Source organism: Typopeltis vanoorti, chromosome 7, assembly GCF_054136105.1.
Source record: "Typopeltis vanoorti isolate ZY-2024b chromosome 7, IOZ_Tvanoo_1.0, whole genome shotgun sequence".
In the NCBI taxonomy this organism is placed as follows: domain Eukaryota; kingdom Metazoa; phylum Arthropoda; class Arachnida; order Uropygi; family Thelyphonidae; genus Typopeltis; species Typopeltis vanoorti.
Window position 1 is genome coordinate 68971300 of NC_143555.1, and position 26993 is coordinate 68998292.

At 37.4% G+C, this 26993-nt stretch overlaps 1 protein-coding gene across 1 annotated transcript in view; it reads right to left on the bottom strand.

The window, feature by feature from the left end:
* Positions 1-26993, bottom strand: part of mus312 (mutagen-sensitive 312) — a 575442-nt gene that overhangs the window by 107122 nt on the left and 441327 nt on the right. The window contains exon 18 of the mRNA XM_090395332.1: positions 12637-12867. Coding sequence (XP_090251458.1) covers positions 12637-12867 — 231 coding nt within the window. The remainder of the gene's footprint in view (positions 1-12636; positions 12868-26993) is intronic.

Consider the following 26993-nt stretch of genomic DNA (forward strand, 5'->3'; position numbering starts at 1 on the left):
TAGAGGGCACACCACCTAGATAGGACTTTAGTTTCACTCACTATTGTATTATATTTGTGGGTGTGTTGTTACAAAAGATTTTTTGTAATCCCTGATGACGTCTCTGTGAAGGAGGTGAAATATTGGAAGTATTTCATCTCCTTCACAGAGACATCTAATATTCCATTAAACCTCCAACATAAATACAACAAAGCCATGACTCATACATGTACAAAAGAAAGCAAACAGTCCTGCAATCTTCACAGACAAACATTAACAGTAAAATGGACTGTATTGAAGAGCTTTGTGACTTTCAATGTGGCACTAACATAGAATATCACCTTTGCACCAACTCAGTTTGAAAAATTTCTGCCCTACTGTAGCTGGTCTGATAACTGTAAGGGATATTATTGTGAAGTGGAAAGGCCTAGGAGCATCAGCAATGCAACTGTGATCTGGTAGACTACATAAAATGACAGAACAGGACTGCCAGGTGCTGGAAAAAAAAAAAAAAAAAAGCCTGTCCTCAGATCACTTGCTACTGAATTCTGAAATGGCTCTGCAAGCAATGTCAGACCACTACCGTTCACTGGGAGCTGAAGTTCATGGCTGCACAGCCACACACACACACACACAAGCCTAACATCAGTGGGGAAATGCCAAGCATTGAGTGGAGTGATATAAATCTCGCTGATACTGGATTTTGAAGCAGTGCAAATACGTTTTCTGGAGTGATGAATCATGCTTCACCATTTGACAGTCTTTAGATAGTTAAAGATGACACTCCTCTTTAGCTCAAACTAACTTTTCAAAGATTGATGGATAGCTGTTCTCTTTCCTTCAGCATCATTGTTAGTGAGTTCAAGTTATCAATAAATCAAGGCATTAAAGGGAGAGATTATTATTATTATTATTATTGGCAGCTCCAGGGAGTCCCTAGACCCATCGAGGGAGGCCCAACATCATGTCAAGAACAACTATTCAACATTCACACAGTATCTATCATCTTCACCTTGAACTCACTTACAGTCATGGCATGCATAACAGACTCTGGCAGCTTATTCCACTCATTTACCACACTCCAAGTAAAAAAAACCTAGCTCTAACACCCTTGCTAACCACACTCTTACCAAGCTTCCATGGATGGCCCCTAGTCCTCCCACCACCAGTCCTATTCTCAAAAATATCTTCTGAATTAATCTTATAGAAACCATTCAGTAATTTGAATGTCTCAATCATATCACCCCTTTTTCGCCTACCAACCAATTTCTGCAGCTCACAAATCTTCAACCTGTTCTCGTAAGGTTCATTCCATAGTCCTGCTATTACCTTGGTCACTCGTCTCTGGATCCTCTCCACCTCCTCCCCTTCGAGAAGAAACCTTGGTACCCATATCTGGGCACAGTAGTCTAGATGGGGTCTTATCAAGGGTCAATACAGAGGAACAATAACCTGTTTGTCTCTGCTTGTTAAAGTATTTTTCAGCAACCAAGTGATTTGATGAGCTGATTTAGCCACTTTTGCAATGTGCCCCCTAAACTCCAACTCCCTATCCACCAACACTCCCAAATCCCTAGCCTCATCAATCTCCTGGAGTAAATGATATACTGCTGCTAATCATTTCACCCCAAAATTCATAACCTTACACTTTGCCACATTAAATTGACATCCATTTTTCTTAGCCCAGTCCTCCAAACTATCCAAATCATCTTGCAAAATTTTGACATCCTGTGCACTCACTATTGCTCTACCCAACTTTTCATCATCAGCAAACAAGTGAATGCTTCCTCTCAGATCCTTTCCTATATCGTTAATGAACAAATTGAAAAGTAGTGGTCCAAGAACAGAACCCTGCAGCACACCACTAGTCACAGGCCGTCTTTTGGACTCTACTCCTGAATAAACCACTCTCTGATATCTCTCCATCAACCACCCTCCTATCTATCTCCCCCAACCCTATATCCATCCCCATATGCTGCAGTTTACTGATTAGAATTCCATGTAGTATCCTGTCAAAGGCCTTAGCAAGGTCCAGTAGAATCACTGTAAATCCATTACCCTTATCCAGTTCAGTGGTCACTGTGTTATAAAACGTGAGCAAGTTACTGAGGCATGATCTAACCTTCACAAAACCATGTTGTACCCCATACAGTATCCCATTTTCATCTATCCAATCCTGTATTCTTTTCTTGATTATTTTCTCCAAGACCTTGACAACAATTCCTGATATGCTGATCGGCCATTAATTTTCAACAGCAATCTTGGAACCTCCTTTATGCAGTGGAACTATTTTCCCCTCTTTCCATCCCCTTGGGACTAACCCAGACCCAAGACTCAAATTAAACAAAATGGTCAAAGGCACTGACAATTATTTAGCCACTTCTCGTACAACACGAGCTGGTATACCATCTTATCCTGCAGATGAATTGACATTGAGGTTTTGTAATAGACTATTCACCTCCACTTCATTCACTACAATTCCTGTATAAGCTGTTGGTTCTTCCATTTCTGCAATATCACCACCAGGATGATATACTCTTGCAAAGTGCTCACTCAGTAATTCTACTATATCAACTGATTCGGTTACCTCCCTACCATCGGCATTCTTTAAAATCATTCTGCATATATACATTTTTTCTTTTACTTGCAACATATCAAAAAAATTGTTTGGGATTCTCTTTAGCCTGCATGGCTAATGTTCTTTCATAATCCGCTTTTGCTTTTCTTACCACACTTGTTACCCTTCTGGCCTGAGCTTTATACCGTTCATGTGCCTGCAGGTCACCTTTCTCCGTAAATTCCTTCCACAGTTGTTTCTTTTTTTTTTGCAGCTCAAGCTTAATGATGTTATTCATCCATTTAATCCCTACTTCATTTATTATTCGGACTCTAGGTATACAGCTAGGCTGCTTTCAACACTGATATACATACATATATCATCATCATCAAATTCCTGACATATACCTCCAGATTAGCCTGTTATCTGTCAACATTCCAATATTATCAGATCTTATATTTCTGTCTCCTAAAACACTTTTTCCTTATCAATTCACCTATATCTTGGTCTTCCTCTAGATCTTTTTCTTGCCATCCTGGCAAAGAACATTTGTTTAACTAATCTTTCCTCTCTTATTCTGTTTAAGTGGCCATACCATCTGAGATTAGCTCCACTAACACATTCCAGAATGCTAACAATGTCAAGTTCTTTCCTAATATCATCATCTTTGATTAAGAGTTTCATTTCTAACCCAGCTCTCAGATTCATAAGATTAAATTGTTTGAACACTGTCTTGTATACAGTTTAGTGTTTTGACTAAGCTCGCTCTTATTCAATATAAATTTATTCATTTGAATGTGTATCACACCAATTCTAATTCTGCAGTCTATTTCCAAATTTAATTTGCTATCTTTGCTAAAAAGTGTGCCTAAATAGCTGAAATGTTTTACTTGTTCTATAGGTTCTCCATTCAGGATGCAGTTGATGTTTTCGATGTTCCTGCCTATTTTCATTGTCTTTGTCTTTTTAATGCTGATTTTCATAGCAAATTTATTACAGCAGTTATTCAATTTGGTCAGGGAATCCTGCAAACTTGTCCTGGATTTATTTAAAAGTATAACATCATCTGCATAAAGGTAAAATTAGGGATTAACATCTCTAATTTTGATACCAAGTTTAATGCTTTCCTTCATAATGTGATCCATATAGATGATGAATAACAGTGGAGATAATGTACACCCTGGTCGGACAACTGATTTAACATCAAACCGTCTTCCTGTACCTCCTTCAAATCTAACTGCTGATTTACAAATCAAATTGTAAATGGATTGCTTGATATAATGTCCCATTTACACCATATAACTGGAGCATTTTGAACAGCTTTCTTCTTGGAACCTTGTTATATGCCTTTTCCAGATCTATAAACTTAAACAAAGATCTTTGCTATATTACCATGATTTTTCAACTATTGTAAAGTGAAAATCTTATCCTGACAACTCTGTTGGCCTGAACCAAGCTTGTTCTTCTCTGAGCTCTCCTCCACAATTTTTCTTAGCCATTTCTCAAGAATACTTGCATAAATCTTACCAGGAACAATACAGAAATTCCTCAGTAATTCTAACATTCAGCTTTATTTCCTTTTTCCCTAGATGGGTACTATGAGCACTCTACTCCAGTCATCTGGAATTCGACCTTCTAACCAGGACTTCTGAATTATGCAGTGCAGCCACTGTAAAACTTTTATACCTCTATATTTTAGCATTTCTTTGAAAATATTACTCCAGCTGATTTCCACATTTCAGGTTTGTGATAGCTTTTTCTACTTCAAGTATATATTCCAGATGGTATTCCTGTTGAAAGTTCTTTACGACCATGCTGTCACTGCTCGTTTCATTTAGCAATCTTCAAAATAATTACTCCATACATCAAGAATATCTTTATCTTCAGTTTTCATGTCCCCTTTATCATCTCTAATTCCTTTTAAAGTACTCTTTCCTCCATTTTGGAGCTTTTTCAATAGCCTCCAGAATATTTTACCACCTTCCTGATATTTATTTTCTTTGTTCTTACCAAAGTCTTCCTATGACTTTAGCTTAGCTAATTTTACACAATGCTTTGCTTTCTTACAATTTTCTCTGTATTCTTTGATTGTCTCTTTAACTTCCTGAGTCCACCATGGAGTTCTGATTTTTCTATCCTTGCAAATTACCTCACACATGCCTCTGTGGATGAATCAAAGTTTTCTTTAGGGTTTGCCAATGAAATCTCCAAGGTTTGGTTCTTGTTTTCAAATTCTTTCAGATTTTCTTAAAAATATTTGTGTATTTGAGTCTACAGTTCACATCTGATAGCTGTTCAACTTTGATTTGTTTTGAAACTTTCTTACACAATCTTCTATTGAAACAATAGGAAGTTCAATTTTATCCTGCTCAACACTAAATGGTGATCACTTCCTATTTCAAATCCTCTACATACTCGTGTCCTGAAGTGGGAAAACATCACTGTTGACAATTAAAAAGTCAATGAGACTTTTCTTATTCCATGATTCTTCTCTCCATGAATATGTGCAGTTTTATGTTGAAACATGGTGTTGGTAATAATTAGGTCCATGTCCTGAAGAGAAATCTAGCAGGTACTTTATAATAACTAACATTATTATTATTAGTTTTGCGCTTTTCTCCAAATTTATCCAAAACATTCTTATATGTCTAGTAGTAATTTCCTACTTTGCTGTTTAGATCTCCAACAAGGACCAACTTTTCCTTTTTCATTGTGTCAGTTTCCTTCTCTAATGCCTTGAAAAATTTCTTCACTTCTTCCTTAGTAGAACCTTCTGTGGGATTATCAGCATACTTCTTAATGTCCAGTTCCTCATTCTAATATTAGCCACATCACTCTACTTGATATTACTGCCATTTGAGAAGATTATCCTTATATTTAGTGTTTAATATTAACATACAAAATAAATAGGCAAATCAGGCAATAAGCCTGGTTTGCCTATTTTTTTATTAATTAATTTTTATTAATCCTTTTTTTTTATTTTGTATGGAAAATAAACAAACAAACATGCTGTTGCATTGCTTGAAGTAGTATAGAAAATTATTTTAACACCTACTCCTCATAAATAGAAATTTTATGCATTGTTATTGCCTGAATATAACATTTGCTGCTTGAAAGATCTCATCTGTTTTTGTTTTCTTTGTTTTGGTAACACCTACTATATCAATCTGGTACTTATTCAGTTCTTCTGCTAGTTCCATTTCTTTTCCATTGATGCTTCTTACGTTGCTAATACCAATCATGAGATCTGCTGATGTTGATCTCCCCCCCCCCCAATATCTGTCTTTCCACTGTTTGCCCTGGTTCTCTGACAAAAATAACGGGGGCCATGTTTAACTTGGTGACGCCCAAGCCAGAATGAAAATCAATCATGTTGTACCATCATTTTGAGTAATGGTTTAAGCCAATAAAATTTGGTCAGCTAAATCCAAAATTGTCATCCTTGTTTATTCAGTATCCAGGTAGATATCCAACAAGGTGCCCATGGTTGGTTCTCCACATTCCCCTAAAAACCATGTGGAGGTCTTCTCTCAGTTATCCAGCCTTGACCTTTAAGCACCCTATATATATAGTGCCTGAAATAGTGCAAGTTCTATGGACAATTTTTATTTATTTATTTATTTTATTTATTTTTTTTGAGCTGTGGAATTAAAAACCAGATTTTCCAGGAGAAAAACACCCTTCTTGCTTGTGCAGAAAGTTGAGTAATTTTGGAACTGATCAAATTAGAAAAAGGCTTAAGTAAGATAACCTATTACTGCAAAGACCATAACTCTGAAGTAAAAATTTTGGTATTTCGGTTAATTATTTTTGTTTTAGGAGTCAATATTAAGGATTATGGTGTCATAAAACACTGCTTACACAATCAATGTCATGAATTATGCAGTAAGTGATGCTGATTATTTTTGAATTATTAACAAGACAATTTTATGTCTTTCAATTCAAGCCTGCTTTGTTTATTTATTTTGTATGAAAAAAACAAAACAAAACATGTTATTGTTGCTTTGCTTGAAGTAGTGTAGAAAATTATTTCAACACATACTCATCAATAGAAATTTTATGCACTCAGGTCTCATTTCCAGGCAAAGTTCACTTAGCCACAAAGGCAAGTAATCCGATTTCACTCACTCACTCACACACACATACAGGGCTTAATGAAAGCATTCATATGCTCATTGGTACATGAGTGACAATTTTTAGTTGTTGAAAGTTTTTTCACTTGGTTATACTATAAATTAAAGATGCAAAAAATGGATGAAACCAAGAATATAATTTCTTGGTATCTTTAATTTATCATATAACCAAGTGAAAAACACTTTCAACATCTAACTCTAATCCAGAGTATTTTAGTAATAATTTGTGACACAAACATTTGGGCTACTTATATATGGAAATGTGACTTCTTCATTACTTCAGCCTTGGTATCACTTCTGTGTCTGGTTCTCATTGATGAGACATCAGTAAAGTCTCATTGATGTTTCATAATGGGCAGTGGCCCTTCCCATAATGCATAGTATTATCCAAGTCCCTAAGGATATGTGTGTGTTGCATTATGGGATACCAAGGCAATTGATGTAAAGTCATTAGCCTCTACACACAAGTAACCCAGTCGTGAAGTGACTTCATGTGCAGATTTTGTTTACTTACACTTGGATAAAGGATGAAACCAAGAAGATTTCTTGGCATCTTTAATTTACAATTTTTAGTTGACAAATAAAAGAAATCACAAAAGCTTAAGTTTAATTGTCACTTTTATTTATCTAATGTTTCTGTGGCATGTTTTATGTTATAAATATTTTAGAATTAAAATAACTTTAATTTTAATAGCGGCTTCTGACTACTACTTAACCAAAAATATATATATTTTTTTTAATATATGAAAGAAATAAAAATCTCGACACAGACTAATAAGAAAATAAGTAATATTTTTTCTTACTTGCTGATATTTTGCTGGCATTATATCCAGCATCTTCAGAGCACAAAAACAGTTTGTCACATTACATGAATGGCAACAATTTGGTATAATAGTAGGACTTGTTTAAAAAAATCGCAACACAAAACACAAGGAGCTAAAGTCCTAATTGGCACCAACTATTGTCAGATAAAGAGAGAGGGAAAACAAAACAAAACAAAAAAAAGTATTAATTTGATCTTAAAACAACTGTCTCTCAGATCTTCGGTAAATCGATAAAGTAAAAAAATAGACAAAATACTAAATGGTCCCTGGAAATCTCCTTCATTGCCTAATACACAAGATTACAGCAAAACTGTTACCATTCCATACATTTATGACTGATCTCAAAGATATCTAGAGTGCTTAATAAATATCAGCTCCACACCACATTTAAACCTTATGTCAAATTGGCACCTGTCATCCTTTCACCTATGGACAAACTTCTTTATCACATCCAGGAGTATATGAAGTGCCCTGTACTTGTGACCCAGCTTACTATGGGATAGACAGGAAGAACTGTTGACATCTGCCTTAGAGAACATAAAAAATACATTCAGCACTATCGTTATGGCAAGTTGGGACTAGCACACGAACTTGCCATAACAGAAGAAAACAAAACTGCTATATAGAAGTCATTATAACTCAGAAGAATTGTTTTTGGAATCAGCAGTGGTTTTAAAACATTCTCCAAGCATCTCTGTGTCAATTTACCAAAAATCTAGGAGATAGTCGTTTTAAGATCAGATCAACACACTCTCTCTCTCTCTTTTTATCCAACAGATGGCACCGATTATGACTTCAGTTCCTTGTATTATCTGCTACAATTTTTTTTAAAACTAGCCTCAATGTTGTAGTAAATTACCGTAGTAAAATTGCTGTAGTAAATTACCGACCAATTAGCATATCAGGAATCATTGTCAAGGTCTTAGAGAAAATAGTCAAGAGGAAAATACAAGATTGGATAGAAGAAAATGGGATACTGTATCGGGGACAGCATGGTTTTGTGAAAGGTAGGTCATGCCTCAGTAACTTGCTCACGTATTATAACACAGTGACGGCTGAACTGGATAAGGGTAATGGGTTTACGGTGATTCTACTGGATCTTGCCAAGGCCTTTGACAGGATTCCACATGGAATTCTAATCAGTAAATTGCAGCATATGGGAATGGACATAGGGTTGGTGAGATGGATAGGAGGGTGGTTGACGGAGAGATATCAGAGAGTGGTTTACTCGGGAGTAGAGTCCACAAGACGGCCTGTGACTAGTGGTGTGCCACAAGGATCTGTTCTTGGACCACTGCTGTTTAATTTGTTCATAAATGATATAGGAAATGATCTGAGAGGAACAGTTCATTTGTTTGCGGATGATGCGAAGTTGGGTAGGGCAATAGTGAATGCAGATGACGTCAAAATTTTGCAGGATGATTTGGATAGATTGGAGGTCTGGGCTAAGGAGAATGGATGTCAGTTTAATGTGGCAAAATGTAAGGTTATACATTTTGGGGTGAAAAGATTGGCGGCAGTTTACTGCATTGGTGGAACCCTGCTCCAGGAAATTGATGAGGCACGAGATTTAGGAGTGTTGGTAGATAAGGAATTGAAATTTAGGGGACACATTGCAAAAGTGACCAAAACAGCTCATCAAATCACTTGGTTGCTGAAGAATACGATGACAAGCAGAGACAAGCAGGTTATTGTTCCTCTGTATCGAGCCTTGATAAGACCCCATCTAGACTACTGTGCTCAGATTTGGTCACCTAGGTTTCTTCTTGATGGGGAGGAGGTGGAGAGGATCCAGAGGCGAGTGACCAAGATGATAGCAGGTCTGTGGAATGAACCGTATGAGAACAGGTTGAGGATTTGTGGGTTGCAAAAATTGGTTGATAGGCGGAGGAGGGGAGATATGATTGAGACATTCAAATTACTGAAGGGTTTCTATAAAATTAATTCAGAAGATATTTTTGAGAACAGGGCTGGTTTTGGGAGGACTAGGGGACATCCATGGAAACTGGGCAAAAGTGTAGTTAGTAAAGGTGTTAGAGCTGGGTTCTATACTTTTATAGTGAATGAGTGGAATGCGCTCCCTGAGTCTGTGGTGGATGCTGTGACAGTGAATGAGTTTAAGGCGAGGTATGATAGATACTGTATGAATGTCAAATAGTTGTGATGAATATGATTTGGGGCCTCCCTCGATGAGTCCAATGACTCCCTGGAGTTGCCCGTAATAATAGTAATAGTAATAATAATAGTAATGTTATACCAAATTGTTTTTGTGCTCTGAAATTGCTGAATATAATAGCAGCGAAATATCAGCAAATAAGTTAAATACATATTAATTATTTTGTTATTAATCTGTGTTGTGAATTAATACCAGTAAACAAATTAACATGAACTGTCAACACAAACTTTTCTACTTTTTAAATAAAAATTCTTTTATTTTACCTCACTCATCATGTCTACTGAGACATATTGGTCTGTACAAACTGTTTTGTTTTCTGCAGTTGTTTTATAGATTATCATAGATTCTATCACAATGGTATATGATCAGTAAAAGGATAGAACAAGCAGGCAAAAATCTGTAAAGAGCATTCAGGCAATGTGAAGTAACCAGCTATCCTTGAGAGGTAATGTTTATTTTATTTACTACTATTATCATACTTCCATGGAGTTATGTGACTCGTTGCAGGAGATTGTCCATAACAGTTCAAATGATGAACTATATGTGTGTATGTGTTCTCTCTCTCTCTCTCTCTCTCTCACACACACACACACAGTTCATCATACCTGCCACACTTTCAGGCAATGCACTTCAACAATCCACAACTCTCCATTCAAAAAAACTACTCTGCATCCCCTTTTTACACCCTCCTTATATGATTTCCAGAGATAACTTCTTGCCCCTCCCCTCCATCTCCACCCATTCCATGAAAAAAATAGCTGATGTACATTAATTTGGTAATAACTCCTTACTAACTTATATATCTTGATCATGTCCCTCCTCTTCCTTCTATCCACTAGACTCTGCAATTTGCATCCCTCAATTTGTATTCATATTCAATGTTCTAGAGACCAGAAACTATATTAGGTAATTGTCTCTGAACCCTTTCCAATATCTCTTCATCCTTTTGAAAACCCAGTGACCAAATCTGTGCACAATAATCCATATGTGGTCTGATTAAAGCCTTATACAATGGAATCATAGCATCCTTACTGTTATATGTCTGTGTTCACATCATTGCCATAATACACTGTACTATCCTCACAACTTCAGCAAAATGTCCCTGAAGAGTATAACATTGGTGGGGATATCTTTCCCCACCAATCTTATACTTTACATTCAATCTGTGCTTTCCAAACTTTAAAACCTTACACTTTGCTGCACTGAACTGGCATCCCATTCATTCATTTGCTGTTCAGAAAGTCCACTTACAAAGCTAAAATATCCATTCTATCCCTTATAGTGCTTCTCAACTTTGCATTATATGCAAACAACTGTGTATCACCATTCAAGCCATTCCTAATACCATTTACATAAAAATTAAACAGCAACCACCCCCAAAACAGCCCCCCCTGGGGACACACCACCACTAATGACTTTCCTCTTTTGCAATAACGTTCCTCTATATCCAACTTGCTGATATCTATCAAACAGCCAAGCTCCAATCCAGTGCACTAATCTACTATCCAACTCCACCTATTCCAGTTTAATTACCAGCACGCCACATGACAATCTATCAAAGGCTTTAGCAAAATCTACATATACCCATTTATGTATCCCCCCCCCCCTTTGTCCAATGCCCAGCATCCTGTTACAGTAAGTAAATAGACTGCTAAAAATGATCTTCCTTTAGCAAACTCATGCTATCCATCAAATGGAAAGTTGTTTCAATCCACTTCGGAATCGTGGTCCTCACTAGCACCTTTACCTAACAACTAACTAAAATAACTCCAGAAAAACAAATTTGCCTCTGATTCGAAGCTTTAGTTTTATCGCCCTCTTTATGAAACAGAAAAATTTTGCCCTCTTTCCACTCCTTTGGAACTCTGGCTCATTTCATATTCGAAATCTGAACCATCAAATTGTTAGTGTTATTAAAAATTGGAAAAAGAAGAAAGAAGTATTATAGATTTTTATTCTTGCACAGGTGAGATCTGAGTTTCTGCCAGAAAGAGTAGGTGGGGTTTGGTAGACTAAAGATGGTAGTGGACACTATTAAGGTTGGAGTTTAGGTCACGGATGTTGGCGAAGTGGATATGCAAGGTTCTGTGAGGCATATATTTGACTGCGAGAGTCTTGCACATTTCCTATGCAGTGCCTGCATACCGGTCTACATGGTGACATCACTTGATTTTAAACTAATTTAGTTTGTTTGTAGTTTATGATCCAATTGTTTTCTCAATTTTTTTTTTTTTTTTGGCATTTTTCTTCTAGTTGTTTTCGAAGTTGACAACTTTGTTCTCTCTCTCTTGAGCAAATGTTATGTCTGGTCGAGCATGTATGCACGATTGGGGGGGGGGGGGAAAGCAAGTGTGCTTGAATTGTTGATCACTGTTATTAATTTAGATGACCATGTATTGTTAATAAATAAATAACAATAAATGGTCATGTGTCACTGGTAAAATGTACAAGTTTTTCCTTCATGTTTAACAGACTGATGTATCTGTTATTGGAAGATGTTACTGGTATTTACGCAGAATAAAAATTAGCCATAGCATTAACAAAAGCTTATAAATTGACCATGTCCATGAATGAACATCAATCGGGTAAGGAAGACACCTGACTGGTGAGGAAGCACAACATTTTTCAAGTCCTCTATATCTATCTATATTATCAGATTACTGATTCAAGTGAGGCAATAAGTTTGAAGAGTCCTAAGTCAGGAACCACTAAGTGGAAATGTTTTGTATTTAGAAATTGGATCGAAAGAAAAAAAAATTCTTTTAGAGATCAATAATTAGCTGCAATCCTAGATTATTTCAAAAATCTATGAAAACCAGGAGAATACCAACTGCTATTTTCACCTTCTCCCCAGTTCTCTGCACAAATATTAAGAGAAAGCGATCACAGATTATTACAAGAAATAATATTTATTTAATACAAATCTAAATTAACAAAGGGGAGGGAAGCAAACAAACTACTACTTACAGGGATGTGTTTGTTCATAAATATGATTTAGGATAAGTACTGCTTTTCGACGAGGAAGATGTCTGAGACCAAATTTATTAAGCGCTGCTTTTAATTCTGGAGTACTTAGTTCATCATAACTGGGCATTGGAGTTACTGGTAAAGGGTCTTCAACTCTAACTTTCATTGATTTTGGTGTATCGATTTTAACTTGTGTTGTATATTCTGTGATGGGCTGATGATATTTTGAATCTGCATGAAAGAGAATTTTGGTTGTGGTACACTTGCTTTTAAATAAAAATGCTGATTATTATTATCGAGTATATTAACATAATTATTTTTATGAATGGAAACATAGCATACGGATCAATCTTTTAATATAAATAAATAATTTGTATGCAAATATAAAAGCTAAATTAATTTTTTTATTTATAATAAAAATGATAAATTTTAGAATGCATATTTATAAATACAGGAGAAATTTTTTATTATGTTAATTTATATGTGAATATGAATTACGTTATGTTCACCAGATTGGTGAGTGGACATTCAAATCCCACTGTGGGATGCATATTTATGAATGGATACCTGAAGTGGCTTGAAAAAGTTCCATGTCTGATTTGCGATTTCCTGATGATCTAACTCCTTAGCTGTGCACACAGTGCTAATGCAGCTTTCATGGAAGGGATTCGCATAACTAAAAACATGAATATTACGTTTAAATTAAAAAATTCAATATTTTTCCATTCATAATTTGAAAAGTAAAACAAATACAGATAATTATGTTTTTATACATTAAATTAGCTAATTCTTAGCAGTGGTTCAGTAATATCTAGATATTAATCAGAATTATTATGATATATCATAATTTAAATATTAAAGTGCATTTTGTGAAGAATAGCATCATACCATTCAACAGTTACTTCATACATTATTTATGTTAGAGCAATTTCAAAATGAAGGAACATGGTCATAAATTTCCTCTTTAATGGCAATTTCTCCTGAAAGATTTATCCAATGCTTCTGCAGTCATTTTTGCAAAGAATTAAAAGAGTAACTAGCATTGATGATGATTGTTCCTCAACTTCAGGCAATACAGGATGGGTGTCAATTCTTAACCACAAATGGAGGAATACCACCTGGAGCATGAAACATGTCAGTATTAATGCGGCATTCCCTGATGTCCTTTTGGCAAAAGTTCAGAAGAGGCATGCAATGGGCAGTTTGTGGTAGTACAGGAAGCAATTTACTTTAGTCATCCAGGCAAGAGTTGGAGAAAGAAGCTAATCCCAAGCAGTCCACCTTTTCCGTGGGTGAGGTTACAATGATGCCATCAGGATGAAGGAGAGGGTGGGAACAGGGAAAGGCACAAGTTACATCCAACAGCCTTGGCAAGAGAACAGAAGGCTTGACTGAGTAGGAGACAAGTTTATTGCATTTCATTCTGCTCTGGAATTATTGCTAACTTTTTTACATTTGTTTTGGGTTGTTGTGAAAGCTGAATGAAAAGCTGGAGTTTTTAATTCAAGCCATTGAACATTAGCTGCATTTTTATCATGGACTGCAGAGGGACTTTTTTTTTTTTTTTTATTATTTGAAAACTAGGACTTCAATACAGGTCGAGAATTTGCAGTGGAGTGGAATGAAAGCTCTCATTCCAGTGATGCAAACAGTAATCTGACCATGGAAAAGAGTCATAAAAATTATGGAGGTTATCCCAGTTGGTGCAATTATAGTATCACAGGATATGAAGGTGAAATTGACTGGAAGGAGGAGGTAATCTGAATAAGATTGTGGTTTGAACTGCAAAGGGGTAGAGGAGACATCCATAGTGTATTTAGAGGGAGAGCTGGTTAAGAAAAAGCAAGAATGTTGTTAGAATGATGAGCATTGTCTGATATTCTGGTTGGTAGCTTGACTATTTGTGTTAGGTCATGACTGATGGCAAATGATTCAGCTTCCCTTTCAGCTTGATCTGTGAAGTTAGAGTAGTGGAGACAGTTTGCGTTATGGACATTAAAGTCTCCAAGGAGAACAATATCACAATATGGGTAATTAGTTCATAAGAAAACAATTTTTAGTGATAGGTAGTCAAAAGGATAGCATGACTGTCAGAGTTGAGAGAGAGTGGTAAAGGCTGCAAAGTGGTAAGGAAACCTTGAACTAGAGCAGATCAAAAAGTGGCAATTCCAAGTTGGATTTCGACAAGGGATATCAGATTTTACAAAAGCACGTTTTTCCTCCCCCCCTCCTTTTTTTGCAGAATGCATCATGCAAGATGTAGTTGGGGTAGTTGAAGTGGACTGTGGCCATGGAGGATGCCAACTGAAGTTCTGTTAGAAAAAAAAGATCAGATTTTGATACAAACATTAGTGATGTACACCATTAGTGGTGTATATCACTAATGTTTGTATTAATGCCTTCAACGTGGGTGGAATGGATATAGAAATGTTTTTACTGGAAGAAGTTTAGGTGTTATTTTAAATGGGTTGGGACATATATTTGTTATTTATTCCAATTTTTTGTTTATATTTTTCATATTTTTAGATTTTTTTTTGTATCTGCAGTTAAAATGTTAGTAATTTTATGATTGACTTTCATGTGTAGAGTGATTGATTTAGGAAACATAAAGAGTGGGGGGGGGGGGCTTGCAGCTGGGGTGAGGAAGTTGTGTACAGAACTTACATACAGAGTATCCCTTGCATACTATTGTCCTGATCTTCCACCAGGAAGATCAGGACAATGGTATGCAAGGTATGCACAACCTGGAAGGGGGAAGCGATGCAGGATTATTCATGAGCTGATCGGGAAGCTTCCAAGAAATGTATTACCATCAGGTTCGATCCCATGCATTATCTGGCAGCCAGCCTGCAGAAAACTGTTTTACTGCTGTAGTGGAACAGAAACTGGGCTCCTTAGAATAATGATAACAGTGTGTTGAGCATGCCCAGCAAGGCCATCACCTACACATAATAGATATTTAATAATAATAATAGATATTTGTGCACTATGAAGAAGTGCACAAATAACAGAGAGATAAATAATCAGTCTGACAACTCTCTGTTGAGCAAATCTAAGAGATTACATTTAAGGATGATATGAGGAAACCTCTCATAACTCCAACAGAAGGCCAAATCTAGAATGGTAAATTACACAAACTGTAAGGTCATCTTCCTGGGCCATCAATGGTCTAAACCTCAACTGCATTGATCAAGCTGTAAGAAATGTCAAGGTCTTTGTTGTTACCAGTGTTTAATGCAAATTGAACATTTATGCACCAGAATACTGGCTATTCCTCCTGACCATCATGCAACTGTCACCATTAAATATCCTGGATCTTTGATTCTTCTTCTTCAAACTTTTGGTTCTGTCCACTGCTGGACAAAGGTCTGCCTCATGATTTTTCAGAACACTCAGTTTTCTGCCTCCTCTCCCATCCATCTCACTCCTGATTTTTTCCAGTTCGTCCCTCCACCTCCTTCTTGGTCTTCCTCTTAGTCTTGCTCCATCCATTGGTCTTCCTCTTTGTCTTACTCCATCCATTGGTTGCCACTCTGTTGTTGTTTTTCTAGTCCATCTCCCATCACTGCATATGGCAATATGACCAGCACATCTCCACTTAGCCTGTTTAATGTATTTTACAATATCCATGACACCTGTTTGAGATCTTATCCAGGTATTTGTCTTCCTATCTCTTAATGTTATTTTCAGCATACTCCTCTCCATGCGATGTTGTGTACTGTTCTCAGTTTTTTGTTTAGAGCTTCTGTTAAAGTCCATGTTTCTCCTCTGTATGTTAGGACAGGAAGTATGCACTGGTCGAAAGCTTTCCTTTTTAGACTCATAGGGATATCACTTCTAAATATGTCTCTCATTTTCCCAAAAGCCATCCATCCATCCATCCAAGGTGAATTCTTCATTCAATCTCTTTTCTTTGGTAATCCTCGAAGGATAACAATTAGCCCAAATTATACAGATGAAGTAACTTGTTCTATTTCATGGTTTTCAATTTTGACAGTTCTATAGTTTATGTATTTATTCATCATTATTTTGTTTTTTCTCTATTTATTTCTAATCCAATTACTCTGGAGGCTTCATTTAGTTGATTTAGCCTTTCTCCATTTATGTTTATTCCTTTTGTTACCCAATCAAGGCTTCTAAAGACTTCCTCTAGTGCAGCTGTAAATGATTTGGGAGATATGGTGTCGCCTTGCCGGATGCCTTTTTGTATTGGAAACTTTTCAGTGTTTTTATATAATTTAATTACAGAAGTTGCATTATTATAAATATCTTTTAGTGTTTCAATATATGGTTTCTCAGTTCCCTGGGTTTCAAGTGCTTTTAGTGTTGCAGATGTTTTAACTGAATCAAATGCTTTTTCATAGTCTATATAGACCAGACATAAGGGTTTATTGTATTCAATTGATTTTTCAATGAGCTGTCTTAATGTGTGAATATGGTCCAAAGTACAGGGTGTTTCAAAAAGAATGTCACGATTTGAAAATTGTATATCTCTGCAACCACAAACCACAAATGAATGCGACTTGTACCATGTGAACAGCCATGGCCCAGTTTTTTTTTTTTTTTTTTGAACAGATTTTTGTGCTAATCTGTTGGAGGACATGGAGGACGACACCTTCCTACAAAGGTTGATTTTCAGTGATGAAGCAACTTTTCATCTAAGCGGTAAAGTTTTATGCCACAATGTTTGCAAATGGGGACTTGAGAATCCACATGAAATTGTACAACATGAATGCGATTCACCAAAACTTAATGTTTTTTGCATGGTTTCTGTTAGAAAGGTTTATGGCCTTTTCTTTTTTGAGGAAAACACTGTTATGGGAAACTCCTATCTTGAAATGGTGCAGGACTGGCTACTTCCACAGCTGAATGAAGAATCCGTCTTGCTGAAGATTTTTCAGCAAGACGGAGCACCACCACATTGGAGCCTCCAAATTCGTCGGTTTCTAAACGAAACATTGCCTCAACATTGGATTGGACACACGGAACCCCATGACTTGGCACTACACTCTTGGACTCCAAGATCTCCAGATATCACACCTTGTGACCTCTTTTTATGGGGATACGTAAAAGACTGCGTTTGTGCTCCTCCATTGCCCACTGACTTGGATGAGCTCAGAACTAGAATCACGGCTGCAGTAAATTCTGTGACAGGAGACACTCTCAGATGTGTTTGGGATGAATTCAGCTATCGGCTTGATGTTGTCCATGCAGCAAGTGGAGGGCACATTGAGCATTTGTAATTGTGGTGAGTGAAACTTTAGGCCTTACTTCATACTTGGTTATTTATTTTGTAACTGTACCACATTTTCATTATTAAATATAATTATTTGAAATTGAGTCATACTTTTTGAAACACTCTGTATTGTAATTCTTTTCTTCCTAAATGCAGCTTGTTCAAATGATTGCATTCCCTCTAGTTTAGATTTTATTCCATTATTTATAATTTTTGTGAAGACTCATAGGCCTATAGTTTTTAATTTCTTCTTTATTGTCCTTTTTAAAAATTAATATTAGAAGTGAATTGTTCCAAGTTTTTGGAAATTTTTCTCTGTTTTAGGTATTTATTAAAGAGTTTAGTCAGCTGTTTGATGACAGGGCTTCCTCCCAGTTTTAATTTCTACCATAATTCCATCTTCTATTGGGGCCTTTCCATTCTTCCTTTTCCACAGTGCCATTTCCGCTTCACCTTGTAAGATCTCAGGGATCTTTGCATACAGAGCTCTTTATTCAAATACTGTATACCACAGATGTCAGTTCTCCTCTAGTTCTTCATCAAAATATTACAGCTTGAAAGTTACAGATGTCACTCTCATCCTGTAATTCTGTCTGATTCTATGGAACAATATTCAACCAGCAATTCTCAAGCTCATGTTCTTTGAAAGCTACAATGATACCAAATGGGATGATCATGTTTTTTATTAAATACTTGAATTTAAATTTTCTGTCATGGTCTGCTTATATTTTCACACTCCCAATTCAAACATATATATTCCAAACAGCTGAAATAATACTTGCTAGATCGCAGTCCTACATACATTTTCCACTAGAACCTCTTGAGCACTGGATAAATCTTGAATAGAGCTAGTTTATTCAGCATATCTTAAGTGGCTCAATTCCAAAACTGCAGAATTGCATTCAGCCTACACTACCTTAAAATAAACAAACAAATCTTTTCCTCCAACTTTTATATAGCAACCAAAGCAAATACAAATAACATCTAGCTTCATGCCTCTGATATTTTGCCAGAAAGACAATGGAAGAATCATTAATAGGCTAGATATTAATAATTAGCATGGCAAGGTTTGGAGAAACCCATGTGGCTGCTACCGACATTTTTAAGACAGAGAAAGCGAAAATTAAAAATATAATGCAAGTAATTCCAAAACAGAAAAGTAAACGAAATAGTAGTTGTAGTAGGTACGAACGATTTAACTGGCGATAAGTTCAGTATGAGAGAGAGGACATGAAACGGTTGTTGGAAGAGGTGAGAGTGAGAAAGTGAAAATCATTAGTATTTTACCTCGCTATGATAAAAATGAATTAAAAAGAATGGCTATGATGGCAAACGATTTGATGCATAGGCTATGTAGAAGGAATCAATGCGAGTTTTTGGATGTGTGGAGTGAGTTTGAGGGAAGATTGGATTTGTATAAGAGGGATGGCCTACACCTGAATGCGTTTGGTATCAGGAGTCTAAAAAAACTAATAACTGGTAAGAGACCTAACACAGAGAGCCAGGAAAACTAAATTATAAAGAAAGGAATGGTGTGAATGTGAGTGTAAGAGCGACAATGGTATATAACTGTGTTAATGATGGGAATGGGCTTTATCATGGAAATGTTGATGAGGCGAGAATGATTTTGGGTTTGTGTATGTCCGGTTCGGACCCATCATATGTGTGCAAAGATGTCTACATGTGTAATGCATTAGAGAAGAATAGAGATCTATAAGTTGTCTAACTGTTTCATGCAGACTGCACACGAGAGTATACAAAAGAACATGCAAGTAGATTATTATTCCTGTGCACAATTGCTAGAAGTATCAGAAACAAAAGGGTAGAATTTGTTGCCTTAGTCATTGGGACCTCAGCTGTAGGTATTAGTTAGACCTGGCTGTCAGAATCAGACATACTAACTGATATCAAGTGTAAAAGGTACACTATTTTTAGGAAGAATAGAGAAGATAGGAGAGAAGGGAGGGCATGCTGCTAATGATATTGGATGACTTAAATCCAGTTAAAGTTGAGACCTATCATTGTAGTAATACTACTATCAAAATTTCATGTGGCAGTGAGTTTGAAGCCATCTGGTGTGAGGTGGAATCTAACAAGACAAATTATATAATGGGGATGTTGTTACAGACCTGGTGGATTGGTTGAAGGTGATGAAGAAATACATCACCAAATAGAAAAGGTGAGAGCAAAAAGAGTAATCATAATGGGAGACTTTAATCATCCAAATATTGATTGGGTAGCAGTAGAATCTCATGAAAAGAATGAAAATGCATTTATTGAGCTGTTAAAGGACAACTTGGACATGGAAATAGGGGATGTGAGTTCAATGTTGCAAAATGTAAGGTTTTCAAATTTGGAAAACAAAGATGGGATGCAGAATTTATACTTGGTGAGGATATATTGTTGGAGGTGGAGGAAATAAGAGATCTGGGGGTGATGGTGGATAAGGATCTGAAACATAGCCAAAACTGTGAAGACAACACAAAGGCTTCTGGGAATGATAAGGAGGACACTAACGTGTAGAAGTAGGGAGATTCTTGTTCCGTTGTATAAGGCTTTGATTAGGCCACACATGGACTATTGTGCCCAGATTTGGTCACTTGGTATTCAGAAGGATGAAGAGATGTTGGAAAGGGTCCAAAGGCAACTGACTAAGGTAGTTTCTGACCTCTGGAATGTCTAGTATGAGGAAAGATTGAGAAGATGTAATTTGCAGAGTCTGGTGGACAGGAAGAAAAAGGGAGATATGATATGATAGAGAACTACAAGTTGGTAAGGGTTGAAAGTTTATTTTTCACTTGGTTAGACTATAATAAATTTAGTTTAATCCTTCATCCAAGTGTGAGCAAACAAAGTTTGCTCACACATGGATGAAGGATTAAATTAAATTTATTAAAGTTGGTAAGGGGTTGTTATAGGATTAATGCTGGAGAAGTTCTACAAGAAATAGTGGGAGAACCAGAGGTCATCCCTGGAAACTGTATAAAGAGGGTGTGAGTAGGGGAGTGAGAGGCAGGTTTTTTTTGTGGAGAGTGGTGAATGATTGGAATGCCTTGCCTGATAGTGTGGTGTCTGCAAGGAGTTTGAGTGAGTTTAAGACACGGTATGATGAGCTGTATGTGTGTGATAAAAGGACCTCCCAGATGAGTCTTTGACTCCATGAGGTCTTCAGGTAATAATAACTTCCTCAAGCAGTATGTGACAGAAGGAACTTGAGGTCAAAGAGTGCTAGATTTGATTATAGTGTCAGAGTAGCATTTCAGTTAAAGATGTACCGTATTTTCCGGTGTACAAGACGCACTCAAGAAATTTAATACAATTTTCTGGGAAAAAACCTAAACTTGAAACCATTTCAAAATTGTAATTTTTTCGATGTTGAATCACATATTTATGAAAAGAAATAATTTTGTCTTCATATTCTTTTGGCATTTTTTGGCTGATTTTTGTTTTTGTATGCATACAAAGTCCACTGTGTTTCATGAAACGGTAACACCATGACGCACCACCTTTAAGATCTTCAATGTTATGCTCACAGGCTACTTTGACTGCACGTATATGAATCATTTTTGTTGAAATGGCAATGCTATTTTGCCGATTTTCTTGCACCCATTTCAAAACTTTGTTCTCTAGTTCTGGCCACTTTGCAATTTTTCCACATTCTGTGCACTTTTCATTATGCAAATTGAACAAAATCTCCTTCTGACCATGCCAAGTTCTAATCATTTTTTCTGTAGGCGAAGGTCCAAAATGTCTTTCAGCTTTCCTATTCCCGTGTTCTTCCGCATATTTTACAACCTGCAGTTTGTAACTTGAAGAATATGAATGTCACCTGTTTTTTTTCCATCACTAAAATCTACAGGGAAATATCAAACTAAACGCAAAATATCTCAACACGTCAACTCAATACTGATAAACATCAGTAACTGATTACTCGGATAAGATATTATGAAACTTGAATAGGGACTCCCCGTTCTTAGCAATGACATGCTAGATGTCACGTGAAGGTCACGCATCAATTTGATTGCACCATTAACCGCCTACAAAGATCTTGGAACATAAAAGGGAGTGCATATGACTTTGAAAACAGGAAACAATCTTTACCTTCATTATATAAGATGCACTCCATTTTTAAGATGAATTTTTAAGGTAAAAAAGTGCGTCTTATACACCGGAAAATACGGTAACTATTCTGCCTCCAGTTGGTGACAGAGCATGCAGTACTCACTTGGGAAGTGACTAAATTTATGAATGTTCCATTCAGAAAAGATTACATACTGAACTACAAAGCAGGAAATTATGACCAACTGAGGAGTATACTGAGTTCAGAGGAATGGGATCAGTTGCTGGATGGAAAGAATATCGACAGTGCATGGGAAGCATTTAAACAATACTTAAATGATACGATATCAGACCTGTTTCCCTAGAGTTGAAAGAATAAATAGCGTAGGAGTCAAATGGATGTGTAATCTTATTAAGTAAAAGATTCGTAAGAAAAGGACAATGTAGAAGGAATACCGTTTGCATAAGGATGTCGTCTGTTATAAACAATATAAGCAGCAGACTAGAAGAGTCACAACTGTTGTACGGAAAGTAAAGTCCGATTATGAAAAGAAACTGGCTCTGTGTGCTAAAGACAATCCACAAGAATTCTATCGATATGTTGCAAGTAAAAGAAAGAATGACTATGAAAGAATAACTCTTCTAAATCCAGATAGCATGAGGGTTACAGATGCAGAAGAGGATGTTCAGTTAATGAGTGCCCATTTCTATCAACCTGGTGAACGCAACATTGGGCTCACTGTTACCTCTTCACTAGATGAAGAAACGCGTGTGTGTGTGTGTGTGTGAGGCCGAGGTATTAGAGCTGTTGCACAAATTGAATAAGAATTCAGCAATAGGGACTGAATAAAAGAGTGTTCAGTTCAACTGGCCATTCCTTTGATGGATTGTTTCAAGGATGTTTAATATGAGTCTCAAGAACATGGAAGATTCTGCAAGAATGGAAGGAATGTATGGTAATTCCATTGCACAAGAGTGGTGCAAAGACCGATGTATCCAACTATCGATCAATTGCTATCTCAGGAGTGATGGTGAAGATTTTAGGAAAACTGATTAGGGCCCGCATTCAGAAATGGGTTGACAGCGAATCTCAACTTTGCAATGAACAGCATGCGTTTACTAAGGGAAGGTCATGTTTTAGCAACTTGCTCACATTCTATAACAATGTTACCATTGAACTGGACAAGGGGAATGGATATACCATGATACTTTTGGATTTTGCTAAGGCTTTTGACAGAATACAGCATGGCAGACTGCTGCATAAATTGGAGAAAATGGGTTTAGGTTATACAATATTAGCATGGATAAGAGGATGGCTGACTGACAGATATCAAAAAGTGGTATATGGGGATCTGAGTCTGAAAGATTTAACCATCCTTGATGGTGCTTCCCCTCCACCTCTAGCAGACTTACATGATGATTTTGTTAAATTCTGGAGTACAATCTTTTCTGCTCCACCTCCACACTTCCCTGATTATGATGACCAACCTACGATATTGAGGTCCATAACTGTCCTTCCATCCAATTTCTCTGCCTCTGGACCTGATGGCTTTCCTGTGTCTAGGCTTCGGAAGCTGCCGTTGAAGATTCTTCAAGACTTATTGGACATTCTCCTTTCCAGTAAAGCAATACCACCACCCCTATGTGCTTCAAGAACTATCTTCATTCCGAAGAAAGCAACTTCAAGCTGTGCATCAGACTTTAGACCTATTACCGTCTCCTCTGTGATACTTACACTCTATCATAAAATCTTAGTTAAATGACTTCAGTAACATATACAGCATGATTACAGACAGAGAGCTTTTGTCCCTTCGGATGACTGTGCCGAGAATATATATATCTTCTTTCTTCTCTTCTCTCATATTCCCGCTGCCACCTTAAGCCTCTATATATGGCGTCGCCGGGCCTCCCAAAGGATTTTGATAGCTTCTCCCTTCCTGCTCTCCTTCGGGCGCTGTCTATTGCTGGATGTTCAGAACCCTTTCTTTCCTATGTTATGGAGCTATACTTGGGTAGCTCCATCACTACAGGGTCCCGTGCAACTTCTATTCCCGCAGTGCGGGGGTGTTCGCCAGGGCGAACTTCTATCTCCCCTTTTCTTTAACTGCATCATAGATGCGTTTCTTCACTCTTTTCCTAGCAATATAGGCTACTCTCTAGGCGCTTCTTCCTTTAATGCTATGGCCTTTGCTGCGGATGATCTTATTCTCATAGCCTCTACTAAGATAGGCTTGCAGTAACTCCTTGACCAGGCAGTTGACTTTTTCTCTATTTGAGGCCTTTTATTAATGTAGAGAAGTCCTGATCTTTAGCACTTGTTCCCTTTAGTCGTGACTACAGAGTTTTCCCTGCACGGGAGACCACTGCATGCTTTAACCATCCTGGAAGAGTGGAGATACCTCAGTATCATGTTCACCCCAAAGGGAAGGTCTTCTGTCCCTTCTATCCTAGAAGCCGGGATCACTTCTTTGAGGAAAGCTCCTTTCAAGTCCCAGCAAAGACTGTTTCTCCTTTCCCACTATCTCCTACCTTGCTTTTACCACAAGTTGGTGCTTGGTAGGACATATATCTCGGTACTGTCCCGAATGGACAAGGCTATCCATTCAGCAGTGAGATCATGCCAGGCTCGGGGTTCCATCACTTAGATGGCTGATCCCACGCCTGCGGCTGTCAAGAATTGCAAAGTTAGAACTATCTTCTTCCCCCTATCTGCAGAAAGGCTTTCTATAGCCCATTAATACAAGAAGACTTTAGGTGGGTTAAAGGCTGGTCCCATTATCAAGGTACCTTAATTGAGTCAACAAGAGGTGGGCATCTCTGTTGCACTGTTCTGTAGATGGTGCTCCTTTAAAAGAGTCATATCTGGTGCCTCCCCAGCACGACTGGGTAAAGAATGGCACCAGATTTCTCCCTGGGTTCGAGTATACTGACCTTATCAGGATGAGGATCAGTGTCCTGGATACTTGAATCCGTACAGCTCGATGGGGTAGAGATGACTCAAACTGTAGAGCTGGCTGTCACTACAGTGAGACATTGTCTCATATAGCCCAGTGCTGCTTCCGCACCCATGGGGGTCTGCGTGCAGAGGCATGACGCCATGGTCTCCATTCTGAACAACCACTTTAAGAACAAAAGTTGGGAGACCACGGTGTAACCACATCATAGGATCTCCGCGGGTTTGCGTAAGTAAGCCAGACTTGGTGATTAAAAGAGATGGTGACGTTTGGGTAGTTGATGTCCAGGTAGTGGGCATCAAAAACCATTGACGGGAAGGAGGAGGTTGAACTATAGAGGAGAAAATCTGAATAAGATTGTGGTCTGAACTGCCAAGGGGTAGAGGAGACATCCATAGTGTATTTAGAGAGAGAGGGTTAAGAAAAGAGCAAGACTGTTGTTAGAATGATGAGCATTGCCTGATATTCTGGTTGGTAGCTTGACTATTTGTGTTAGGTAATGACTGATGGCAAATGATTCAGCTTGATCTGTGAAGTTAGAGTAGTGGAGGCAGTTTGCGTTATGGACATTAAAGTCTCCAAGGAAAACAATATCACAATATGAGTAATTAGTTCATAAGAAAACAATTTTTAGTGATAGGTAGTCCAAAAGGACAGCATGATTGTCAGAGTTAAGAGAGTGGTAAAGGCTGCAAAGGGGAAGGAGGAGGTTGAACTATAGAGGAGAAAATATGAATAAGATTGTGGTCTGAACTGCCAAGGGGTAGAGGAGACATCCATAGTGTATTTAGAGAGAGAGAGCTGGTTAAGAAAAGAGCAAGACTGTTGTTAGAATGATGAGCATTGCCTGATATTCTGGTTGGTAGCTTGACTATTTGTGTTGGGTCATGACTGATGGCAAATGATTCAGCTTCCCTTTCAGCTTGATCTGTGAAGTTAGAGTAGTGGAGGCAGTTCGCGTTATGGACATTAAAGTCTCCAAGGAAAACAATATCACAATTTGGGTAATTAGTTCATAAGAAAACAATTTTTAGTGATAGGTAGTCCAAAAGGACAGCATGATTGTCAGAGTTAAGAGAGTGGTAAAGGCTGCAAAGTGGTAAGGAAATCTTGAACTAGAGCAGATCAAAAAGTGGCAATTCCAAGTTGGATAGTCTTTGACATTGGATATCAGATTTTACAAAAGCACACGTTTTCCTCCTCCTTTTTTGATGTGGTCTCAGAATGGAGACCACAGCATCATGCTGTGGTCTCCATTCTGAACAACTGCTTTAAATACAAAGGTTGGGAGACCGCAGTGGGAGACCACATTATAGGACCTCCAGGTTGCGCAAGCCAGACTTAGTGATGGTGATGATTGGGTAGTTGATGCCCACTAGCCTACAGCCATAATAATAATAAAATAATAATAAAGTAAACTATTATAAAAATAACCAAGATATAGTTAGTAAGATGCGGGAGGAGCATGGGGCAACTCCGAGGTTCACTAGTGCCACCATCTCTTTACATGGTGTATGGAGCGCAGATAGTTTATAAGGACTTAAAACAGCTTGGGCTTATGCAGAAGGATATAAAAGTTCTTTCCTTGAGGGCCCTACAGGACACACTGGTGGCATGGCGTTGCCATCAGAGAATGACTACAATGATAACTACAACAGGCATAGGGTAAAACACTTGTAAAGGCTTAGGCGTATATCAAGTCTGGAACGAGATGTCTGGCCATGATGTAAGAGTAGTACTGTCCATAACCAGTACAAAGATTAACAAAAAACAAAAACTAGTGGTGTACCACAAGGATCAGTGCTTGGTTCACTGTTATTCAATCTGTACATTATTGATATTGGGAAGGATTTGACAAGCGACATACAGTTATTTGCTGATGATGCAAAGATAGGTAGGGTAATCAAGAATGCTTCTGATATGCAGTCTTTGCAGAATGATTTGAATAGGTGCTGGAATTGTAGGCATGGGAAAATGGGTGTCAGTTCAATGTCAGCAAATGTAAAGTCATTCACTTCAGTGTGATTAGATATCCAATGTCGTATTATATTGGATTAGGCTAGAAGAAACTGATGAGGTTAAGGATCTTGGAGTGTTAATAGATAGGA